This window comes from Dermacentor silvarum, chromosome 9 (genome assembly GCF_013339745.2).
Source record: "Dermacentor silvarum isolate Dsil-2018 chromosome 9, BIME_Dsil_1.4, whole genome shotgun sequence".
Lineage (NCBI taxonomy): Eukaryota > Metazoa > Arthropoda > Arachnida > Ixodida > Ixodidae > Dermacentor > Dermacentor silvarum.
This window is the reverse complement of record NC_051162.1, coordinates 91,380,874-91,392,964: the sequence shown is the minus strand read 5'-3', so window position 1 is coordinate 91,392,964 and position 12,091 is coordinate 91,380,874. Positions and strand designations below refer to the sequence as shown.

The window sequence follows — 12,091 nt, the reverse complement described above, 5'->3', positions numbered from 1 at the left end:
TCCCATTTGTCTTCGAAACGGTGCACGGACATTGGGACATGATTTGGATGTCCTACGGATGAAGTGTTTTCACTGGGACGCCATAAGTAAAGCTCAATACACGTTTCGCCGCAAAAGCGTCGGTGGGAAGTGGGGCCGCAACGAACCGGTGCAGAAATTTCAATATGGCGTCGCTCTGCCTCTCGCTTTAGAGTCTTTTCTGGCTCACCGGGCCTTCTTTCATTGTAACGGTAAGAGCGTTTTTATAGTATTACTCGAGGGTCATTTACCAACACAGCTCGACTTATACATTTCTCTAGTGTTCCTTTAAATTGTGTCTTCCTACTTCCTTACTTTTTATTGCGAATAGCAATTATATGGACACTCCAAAGCAGATTTTTGCCGTCGGCGTCGCCGTCGTCGTTGCCGTCGCCGTTGCCGTCGCCGTCGCCGTGAGGTTCCGTATGACGTCAATGGAGATTAAATCGTCGCCGCGCGATGATAAGTGGTTCTTGAGGGAAAGGGAAAGGTTGGCGCTATCTTCTGCAGCCCTTGAGGGAGCACGGCTCAGCGCCAATTCGCCGCGCGCCGCCGAACGCTGTATGTGCGAGTGAAAGGGCGCTAGGGACGCGCGCTTTCTAAGGTCCCTCGCGCTTTCACGGGGAGTGAACCCACGGCGGAGAACAAACGCGCGTTCTGCGCCGTGCTCCCTTAAGGGCTGCAGAAGTAGGCGTCTCTTTCCTCCTTTACAATCACCATATATGTAGAGCAAACGCGCCTTCTTCCGCCGCACGAAAGGCATCGGGGGGGGGGGGGGGGCAGGAGGAGGGAAGGGAGGCGACGTTTAGCTGCGGCACCAAGTGCCCATTTATATTAGAGGCTCCGGCAACAGTCACCAACGCCGCACGCATTTTGTGCGAACGCGGGCAAAACGCCGACGGCGTCGACAACAGTTCTGCGTGTGGCCGGTGCTGCTGCATGTAGAAGTTTATACAGCTGATAAAGCTACTATCATTACTCCGTATAGCTCTCTATAAATTTGCTATCGCAATTGATGCTTCGCCTTTCAGGTGAAACTGCGACAACTTTTTGTAACGTCCCCCTGAGTGGTTCGATAAACGCTTACACTTGTAAGCGTGCCTATTTATAATAGGTGCCGTGAACAAACACGCCTAATTCCCACCACATCGGGGCATTCTGACTACCTCTTTACCTCTTTTGAAAGTTAAGGATCTGCCCACATGCGTTGCGCGCTAGAACGGACAAGGTGAGAGAGGTCATGGATGAACTTGAGAGTAGTATAGTAAAGGACACGACAATAAAATCACGAAGACGAAAAAGAAACATAAACAAATATAACGACCAAGGGGAGCACTTTCCACTAGTAAAAGCGAACGCCGTCTGCATATTATGAGTCCGAACCTTACAGAAGTTTACTAAAAAAAAAAAAAAGTCTAACGTAGCGCATCCTAGAACAAAGAAAAGTCTCCCTCGACACCGCACCTTGGCAACAACACTAAAGCGCCAGTTACTTGTCCACGTCGGGCACACAACTTGATGTTGACTTCTTCGAACACAACTATATATAGTCCAGTGCCTTTGAAATATGGCGCTTACCCACGACGTTGGGTTGGCCAGGGTTCGCCGTGGAAACATTCCACGCACCATCGCATTGCAGTAGTGGAACAAGGGAACAGAACATACCTCACCAAATGCACGTAGTGCAATAGCTACAGCATTGTGTATAGCTTTAAATAAGTGTTAACGTATTAAAAAATAATAATTTACATTGCCTAAGTTGAGGCAACAAATTGGTAGGCTGCCTAAAATTCAATCATTCTTACACGCGATGACTGAAAATTATTCAACCGGAGTTATCGGCGCCTCATGCAATCGCTTAGCAATCGATGCCTCTGCGTAGAAACAGCGGCTTTTTTTTAGCATAATTATTCATAACAGTCCCTACTAGCATCGGTCGTCGTCCCCTGAGACTCCAGTAAGGGCTCTTATTCCTTGTACTAGGAAGTTATTATTCCTTATTCCTTATACTAGGATTATTCGACGATCAAATAGTGAATTGTCGAATCGAAAACAAATGGAATAACCGAGACTGTTCATAGCGTATTTGAAATTCAAAATATGCACAAAAAGAAAAAGAAAAAAAAAAGCTCCGTCGCATGCCCCCGCGCGAGGGACACGTAAATGCAGAGCATAGTGAGGTTCCTTGGTGTTCGTGTTGTTGGTGTGGTGGTGGTGGTGATGGTGTGGTGGTGGTGGTCTGGGTTGAGAGAGAAGAGAGAATCGTAAGTAGGTAACGTAAAGTTGTTGCTTCGGCGCTGATTTTGGATTGCGTCGAGGTACTAGTTGAAGGTCTTGCTTCCATCGCTTATCAACTGCGACCGCCGACGAACGCAAGAGAGCGCAGGAGTTTTCGAGTGGAGCCCGCGCCAACCCGCTTTATATTCCTAGCGCGCGCGTTAGAGGGAGAGGGAGTGGAGAGAGGGCGCGCTATCACGCCAGCACCTGCTGTTGCTACGGTGCTTGCAGCGTCGGAGAGCGACTCAACTACGACGCTTCGCGCGCTGCACATGTGCTGCAAGCGTGATGCGGGAGAGGAGGAGTGGGGGAGAGGGCGCACCTGTGCTCGAGCTGTTGCGGACGGACGGCGCACGCTACATATGAGTTAAAGAAATGCTCTGCATTTAAAAAAAAAGGCTTACCATGTGCCAAACTGAAGCATTACGAAAGATTCCCCAACGTGACTCATTAGCTGTTATTGTGACCGATACACTGTCTGTACGTACAGCACTTACAGCATCTTTAAATTCAAGAATTCTGCGAACATTTTGTTCAATGGTTCCTTCGTATTTACGGCAAGTATACTTGCTTTGAGTACCGGGACATCGTGGTTTGCACTTGAATGAAAAGGCTGATTCACTCGCACTAGCATTCCTTAATGGCCCTGCCATATCTGTTTCGCCGATATCAGCTTATGTAACCGCGGCTAGGTACATAAATTTCTCTATATCGCAAAATTCCGGCAAATCTATTTTAACATCGTCTTCTGAATTCCACCATCTTTGTTTCCCGTGGAATAATAATTGCTGTCCTTCAAGGCAATTGGAAGTTTCCTTTGCAAAATTGAGATGCAGTATACCGCCTCCAAATTTTTACTTACAAAAGTCCTGGTCTTGATGTGTCGCCTCTATGTTCTTTTAACACGAAAGTGTTTTATGCCGGGGTCCACCAAGACTTCACTGACGTATTTCCGTCACGGAAATACGTCATAGAACATAATACAAAGAAAGAAACCAGAAGAAAAAGTTCCACAAACATGCAAAATTTGGAAATCGAACCCACGACCTCTCGGTCCGCGACGATAGATCGCCGAGCGTTTAACCCATTGCGCCACAAACGCATTTGCAGAGAGCTACACAGACGCGCCTTATATATCTAAAGCCCAGACCACACGTACGCTTGCAAACGCGCGCAAGCTCGCGTCTACACGCCCACGCATGCGCAGACGGTGCGTCACGGCTCGTACGCGTCGAAACGCGGCGCGATCTCGGTGATCAGCTCCTCTCAGTTATCGCGCGCCTGGGCTGCCTCGCTGCCTCGCGTCGGCGCGCATGGCTACGCAGCGACGGCGCGGTACATTCAACTCTCAGTTAAGCAGAAATATATCATGCAAGAAAGTGCTTCTTCTTCACTTTTCGTGCTGATCTAACAGCTCCAAAAAGATAACAATTACGTTTATAGATATCGAAGCATTTTGAAGCACTTTGAAGCATTTTGAAGCATTTTGATACGAAGTGGCGTCTGCCAAGGTGTAAACAAGTGAAGCCAGTGGCGCGCGCTGTCGCGCGTATTTGTGGATGCAAACCGCCATTCCTCGCTAGGCGCGGCAACCGCAAGGCGCGTAGACGCGAGCTTACGCGCGTCCGCAAGCGTACGTGTGGTCTGGGCTTAACACTCCTCCGTGTACCCGCGCTCTTGCTCGGGGCGGTGCCGCCGCCTACGAGCAGAAAAGAGAAGTACTGCATTATGACACTAACGCGCACCGACAGTGAACGCTTCGGTGGTCTCAGCACTACGACGCCTCGATGCCAGCATTCGAAGGGACGCTGGCATCAAGAAGCACTACCAACGCCACCTAGGTGGCGTTCACCGTACTCAGCACAGCGGAGCGTGGCCTCCGCAATTAGCTCTGAAAATGTTTCTGAAGTTGATCGCGGAGGCTGCAATTACGACGCGCTGTACGCGCTGATTTGACTCGGTGACGATTCAGTTACGTGCTTTGTCTTGCGCGTTGTATTAGTGTGTCAGTTACGTGCTTCGTCTTTCGCGTTGTGCTAGCGTGTGCAGCGTAGTGCAGCTTCCATATGCACGACGGTTGCTCATGGTCATCGACGTTGGTAGTCGTGATGGAGGAGACGTGCCACCAGGCGTCAGCGTGGGTGCATCAACGCCTAAGGGCGCTTTAGCCACAAAACACCAATAGACATTATATATCAATGTGCAATAAACATTACACTACTTCTGTGAAGACACGTTTCACTTTCGTGTTCTATACCGATTCCTATATAAGAGGGATCAACCACATTTTTTTGCAATGCATCCGAATTCATTGGTCATTCTCTCCTCTCGTGCCGTCGATTTTTAAGAGAAAGAAAACTCTTATAAATTCCATTTCGAGAACTTAGGCTCGCCAGCCATTCTCTCATTTGGGGCGACTTCACAGGGACACAGCCACAGGGATGCTTTTCTTGTTTGCAATTTCATTAGAGGTACAAAAAGAGTGCCTTACTGAATTTCTATAATTATGAATTATTCCTATTATTTCACTTCTTTGTGTCCAAAATGATTTTATCTCAAAATTCTTAACAGTATTTTTCTAATTGCTGCTATGCAAATTTAGTTTCTGTTTAATTTCTAATTCACATAGTTGAAACCATCTGCTTCTTGGCCATTCCTCCGTTGTGGGTATGCGCCATGGTATAGGAAGCAAGCAAGCAAACTGAAGCTGCATGCTCGAAGAAGTGAAATATAGGAAGATGAAGAAGATGAGAGCTATTGTTTTCGTTAGCCTGCCTTTCTTCGCGCTTTGCACTGAAGACGCTTTTACGAAGCGCAGATCCCTCATGTCCCCAGGAAACGAATACATCAGAAGTAAGTGAATTTTACAGGGTTTTTAAATAACTGCACCAGGCGTGCAGCAGTAAAGAGTAACTGTGGGGGATATATAGTATTCGTCGTGCAGTACGACTCCGTGCCGCGACAGATAAATTGTGCAGCGTAACACTGCTTTGCAATGTTTTGGGCTTCCCAAACACTTTCATTCAGGAGCTTGTGTCCTCTTTTATTGCGATAGCAATTATATGGACACTCCAAAGCAGATTTCTGCCGTCGGCGTAGCCGTCGTCGTCGCCGTCGCCGTCGCCGTTGCCGTGAGGTTCCGTATGACGTCAATGGAGATGAAATCGTCGCCGCGCGCCGCCGAACGCTGTATGTGCGAGTGTAAGGGCGCGAGGGACGCGCGCTTTCACGGGGAGTGAACCCACGGCGGAGAACAAACGCGCGTTCTGCGCCGTGCTCCCTTAGCTGCAGAAGTAGGCGTCTCTTTCCTCATTTACAATCACCATATATGTAGAGCAAACGCGCCTTGTTCCGACGCGCGAAAAGCCGTGGGGGGAGGGTGAGGGAAGGGAGGCGACGTTTAGCTGCGGCACCAAGTGCCTATTTATATCAGAGGCTCCGGCAACAGTCACCAACGCCGCACGCATTTTGTGCGAACGCGGGCAAAACGCCGACGGCGTCGACAACAGTTCTGCGTGTTGCCGCTGCAGCTGCATGTCCAAGTTTGACCAGCTGATAAAGCTACTATCATTACTCCGTATAGCTCTCTACAAATTTGCTATCGCAATTGATGCTTCGCCTTTCAGGTGAAACTGCGACAACTTTTTGTTGATCGCGTCACAGTCAGTGTGCCCGTCTGCAACAGCTTCGCTTTTAATTTGCGAGACCTCCGCTATCCACGGTCTGATCCGTTCTGCCGAGATGGTTACACAACATATAAGTAATCGTTTATAGCCTAATTCTGTAACGGCTGCACCCACTTTGCCACAGATGAAGGAAGAAGTAGGATGGCGCGTCACGTGATAAAATTGAAGCCAGAAGACGTCGGCCCAGCAGATGATTATGTCGAGGCGGATTCAATTCGCAGCGGTGGACGGCAGCATCTATGTGATAATCACATATGAATAAGGCAATCAACAAAAATTCCCAATGAACTTCTTGATCAACGTCATTAGATTGTGTTATTGCAAAATTGATGGTCAACCAATACGAAAAGCGTAACGATTTACTAGAGATCTTCTGCCTTGCATCATTTACTTACGACAAATACATACTAAAACCTTGTGCCTGAATGCACTGGTGTCACGTCAACACCACGTGACACTGGTGTTCAAACTAGCATTTTTTTTTCGCACTGCGAAAAGCGCTGTCTATGTTTTCGTTTAGCCGCGCATTATCAATGACGTAATTATCTTCGAACTGGTTCTAGCCACAGGATTTCTGCGGAATGGGCCTGCTGTGTGTTCTGACGGGCGTCAATTTCGCCACTTACAACCTATACCCCTTAAATTTATCAATTACGAAAGTAATATGTGAATTTTAGTTACACCTATGGCGTCGATTAGCGATTATCGCATGCATCCCGGCGTCCGCCAGTGTGGCTGACGTCTCACCGAAAGAATCGTGTCTTCATCCCTACTGTGTATGCTATAGCCAGACTGCAGTAAACCGCTTTATGTAACACGGAGTGTTGACCGACGAAGTAGTAACGGTGAGCGCGCCTCTGTTCTGCGTAATAAAACAGTAAAGCACCACATAAAAGCTGTATACATAACGTTGACTCGCGGTATATCTCTAAAGCACGCATACATCTTGATAGAACAGCTCATAATGTCTAATGGCATCTTTGATTTTCTGATATTAATATATTTGGGCTATACTCTATCTTTTGGCCATTGGGGATGTGCCACCTGGTATGGACCCATTCTTTGCCGATCCTCCCGCATAGATGTGTGCCACCGTGACACAAAGGGTGCAGAACCCCTAAATGTATTTAGATGTGATCAGTACTTCTCTTATCAACATTCTTCCCCCGACCATCATCACACATCGCCTTCATCCACGTGACATCGCTGCCTCGATGTCTCACTGTGTACAGCCGCATGAACTGCTGTTCGCGTTTCGGGATAGCTGGTGAACGGTACAGTGCACAGACATGAACATTGCTTGGCCATTAAAGTTCTAACCTGTGCTGTGCATATACACAGAATGATATTTACACATCACGTAGGATAACCACGAAGACAATTATACGCATCGCATCTAGCTGTATCTAGTACTTAATAAACCACGTCACAAAAGCTTCGCTTCGCGTAGCGTCCAATGAGTGTGTTGGATCTGCACTTCTTGTTTTTCCCGCCACAGAAGAGATTACGGATCTGTGTGGGAAGACCATGAAGCTGGCCGCTACCGAGATGAAGTCTGCTGTTCTGTTGGAATGCAACCGACTCGACGAGCCACTGCGCGACTGCAAGTGGACCGTGACCACCGCCGTGGCGAACCAGTCAGTCGTTGTCAGTTACATCTCTCACACCCTTCGAACCAGCCTCTTTTCCGAGATATGCATCGACTACGTGAAGGTACAGTTGACTGAACGCTGCAGACGTTACTCAAGTAGTGCGATCGCAGAAGTATTACTTAGCGCGTTCCGAAGTGTAGTTGTTTTATTGCGATAGCAATTATGTGGACACTTCAAGCGGATTTCTGCCGTCACCGTCGCCGTGAGGTTCTGTAAAATCCAAGGGCGATAAAATCGTCGCCGCGCGCCGTATGCTGCATGTGCGAGTGAAAGCGCGCGAGGGACGCGCGCTTTCACGGAGAACGAGCGCATGGCGGAGAGCAAACGCGACGTCTTCCGTCGCGCGAAAGGTCGTGAGGGGATTGGAGGGAGGGAGGGGGGGGCGACGTTGTGCTGCGGCACCAACTGGCCATCTTGCGACCGGGCGCAAGGGGAACTGGTGACTCAATTTCGCACATGAAAGGAGGAAAGCGGGAAGACAATGGGCAGGGAGGGGGTGCTGCTTCTACTCTGCCAGCAACTGCGTACTTGTACTTTGCGCGATTGCGGGTGGGCGGTCGCGCGCACCATATCTTGAAAGCGATCTGCACACGGCTCCTACCTTTGTATGCGCTGTGCTTACGCCGCTCAGTTTACGTTTAAGTGATAGACCGCACGAACCTTCACTCGCTGCTGCGACCGCGCTCGCTCACGCCAGTGTTTTGGCACCGGTTGTGTGCGGTCATCGAGTGTGATCTATTAATGTTTGCTTGCGCCCGCTGACACCATGCTTGTTAATTCAGTTCGTAAGCGAATGTGTCCAAGTTTATACAGCCGATAAAACTACTATCCTTACTCCGTATAGCTCTCTACTAATTTGCTATCGCAATTGATGCTTCGCCTTTCGAGCGAAACTGCGACTTTTTGTTAACTTGCGATGCTTTTTACCAAGAAACAAAAAAATATTTCATATATTACAACTATAGGTTGTAAACGTAAGGTTACGTCAAATCACTATTATCTGTACACTTTTATTTTGTGGCTTCCAGTATGCGCCGTACTATGTTTTGGTCGCGAGCGCGGGCGGAGCGCTGAGACCGCGCTGGTCGCAGCAACGTTTTACTCCGCCCTTTCGGTTGTTAATAGTAGCAGATCTGCGACGTTTTCAAGGCAACGTCGTAGTTCGCGGTATAAAAATATGAATCTTAATGTTGCATCGAATTACGTGGCGTGTACCTACGCCTTTCTTTCGTATGTGGCGCGCTGTGTTTTGATCGCCGAGGCAAACTGCATGCGTTGGATCGCATATGGCGCACACTCCCGAGTAATGATCGTCAATTTACTGATATTATTGAAAAGTGTATAATCAGTGAGTTCTACAGTATATACCTACATATGGTGCTGGAACTTGGAGGGTAACGAAGAAGCGTCACAAGAAGCTAAGAATCGTGCAAATAAAGAGCGATGATATGAAAAATGATGGGCGAGGGTCTCGACTCCGGCAGGTTTAATGCCTTCGGGTAGCGTACGAGGGCTTATTGGTCAACTGCCTGCTCCTAAAGGTTCACGTACTACGTGACGCCATCTGTCAAAAGGATCATCTGCCGCCTTGGCCATCAGTGGCGCTGGCTAACACTCCCAGAGTTGCATCTGGTACACAGGCATAAGTATACCCAAGCATGTGCACATTGCAACAGCCGCCGCCGTAGCACAATTTGTGCTAAGACACGAGGAGTTACACGACTTACAAGTGCGCAATTCGATGCGGAGATTTGACGGTTGCTAGGCTGTGGCGTTCAACACGCAGGGTCAAAAATGACATGAAGGGACTCGGGCTGCAAGGCAGAGAGATACCAGTGCTCGCCCACCACATTTGACCACGACAGGCTCACTACGGATAGAGAACGAGCACGATTGCAAGATTAGATCGTAGGACACTCACTATAGCTGTATCATAAACACGTAAGCTTTATAATACGTGAGTAAATTTCACTTGTGTATAAGGTTGCGGCATTTCTGTACCCCATAGTGCTCATACACCGTCAGCAGCACGCACAAGTCATTTCACGCGCGCTACACTGCGTCTACGTACCCGATACAGCCCACCGACTTCTTTTTAACGCGCAAGCGTACATTAATCGTCTGTCAAATCGGCGAGATTATGTTTGACGCCGAGAGGGAAGCGAACGCTGGAGGAGGAAGGCGCCTGGAGGTGGAGAAGGGAACCGCCGCGTTCGCACCCTTTCCCTCTGTGCTTCGATGCCGCGGTGCTCGCCGTGCTTGTCCGCGGCGTCCACGCGATTGCGCCTAGCCAGCGTTCACGAAGTGAAACGTCACTGTAACTTTTTTTTATTCCTTTGTGTAAAATGCTTAGGTCAGCCGTGGGAATCACACGTCGGTTACGGTCTGCGGCAACACGAAGAACGTCGAGGTGCATCAGAACAGCGTGAGCTTCACGCTCCACCTGAATCCTACTTGGGCGATGGAGGTGACTCGCAGCCCTGTGTCACTGTACATCACAGCTGGCTCTCTCCCCAGTAAGCCGCCTCCATATGATGTAACTCCATATTGCCTCTTTTCTTTTTTTGAAGCTCTTGAATCAACGCACATTTTCCTTTGCCCTTAAAAAATGTTTAATAGAAAATGATACTAGTAACTGAGTCTCTAGCATACATTTTATACTGACCATTTAAAAGCATATATGTTGAACTTGAGCTTCAGGTTTGCGTATAGTTGTCTCTGTTTTGGTACCGTTGCTTTAATTTACTGTCGCGTAATTTTGCTGAGTTGAGGTTTTGCAAAGCATGCTTTGGGATTTCTTCAAAGATCACGCAGCTCGATTGTCTTGCTGTCGTTTATTTTTAAATCAATACAATTACGAAATATTACGATTGCTTAAAGATATGTTTCATGCTTGCTTATCTTGTTTGTAAGCTTGATTATAACTTGCATTCATAGATTCCGTAGTTATACCTCCTACTATCGTTGGCAATTGAGCAATTGATCTATACGTTTTCCCTATCACACACACACAGAAAAAAGATGAATGAACTAAAGACAGCACGAAAGAATGAGTGTAGAATGCAGCACGAAAAAATCAACCTTATCGTTCAAATATAGCGGCTTGATAAGTGACGTCATACAGTACGTGGTGGCCTTGGTATCACTTTCGGTTCCAAAATGACGGCCTGACGATGTAAAACAAGGAGTTATTATTCTTATTTGCGCAATTAAAGAACTTTGTTTGCCTTACAGCGCTCTTTAAATCCACCAATAAGAATGATGTCTCCTTATTTAACGTCATCAGACTGGTACTTTATTCCTTCCTCAATTCTGTGAGGATTAAAGGGACACTAACAATAAATACTAATTTAGTTTAGACTAATGAAGTAGTTGTTGAAAACCCTACTTTAATTTTGGGATTAAGGTTGATTATTACAAGCGTGAAGGGAGGTCAAAGTTCCATGTTTTAAAATGTCACACCGAATTTCCAGCGCTGGTAGGTCAGTTTGACGTCATGCATTTCAAGACATTTTCTCGTACTTGGGTCGTTGTTCCTGAGTAAAATTTCTTAACCCTTGCAAAGTTCATTCTAGGGATCTTTTAGAATATAGCATAGTTCATATTTATTTATAAAAAAATAACTACGCCCGAGAAGGCGCGATCAAAACTCGTGACGTCGTGGCGATCGAGCTAGTGCGGGAGCTTCAAGGTGTCGGCACCACTTGCCTTTTTAAAAAATATTTTCTCAAAGAAACGAAACATCACAGACACTCTTTCTGATGTTTGCATATACGTTCACACGATTAATAATAATTATTATTAATAAAAAAACCTCTTCCCACTGTAAGAGCAGTTTCTTTAAGACAAGGTTTTCATTGCATAGCTCACACGAGTTTGGCGTATCTTGGATCTGGGTATCTTGTAACCACTTCTAAAAAAAGCGACGACCTTTTCCCGCCTCCAGAGCGCCGTAGCAAGTCGCAAAATATATCAAAATATAGGTGTCAATTGCACAAAAAGCGAGAATCAGTCACAGAGCAGGTAAACTTAATGGTACGGGCGCAATTAGCGCCAATATAACCGAAAATTAACCGCATTGCTCCATAAGCTGGCCTATCTGCGGGAATGGCACACTTGACCTCTCGGTCAAGAAAAGAAAGGGTCAACCAAGTGTCTACGCTGAAGAAGTGAAGGTTGGCTAGTTGCGCCGAAATGCGATACGAATAAGACACGAAATGAAAAAGGGACAGAAAGAGACAGAATAGAGAGGTATAATCGACAGTTATTCATCGACCATCATGTACGTAGACCGTGTCTTCTTTAGCGTCGACACTTGGTTGACCCTTTATTTTTGTATGTGTGTTACGTTTTATTTATGTACGTTTTGTTAGTATGATAGTTATTTTCGTGTTTTTTTTGTCTTTTTTCCGTGTCGTGATACCAATTTAAAGTGCACAAGGGCAGGGTTCAAGTCTG

At 47.1% G+C, this 12,091-nt stretch overlaps 1 protein-coding gene across 1 annotated transcript; it reads left to right on the top strand.

Moving 5' to 3' along the window:
* Positions 1-5,120: 5,120 nt before the first annotated feature.
* On the top strand, positions 5,121-11,219 carry LOC119463737 (uncharacterized). The gene is made up of 4 exons (XM_049655357.1): positions 5,121-5,148; positions 7,480-7,694; positions 9,987-10,149; positions 11,209-11,219. The coding sequence occupies exons 1-4, from the start codon at positions 5,121-5,123 to the stop codon at positions 11,217-11,219; spliced, it is 417 nt and encodes a 138-aa protein (XP_049511314.1).
* The last annotated feature ends 872 nt before the right edge of the window (positions 11,220-12,091 follow it).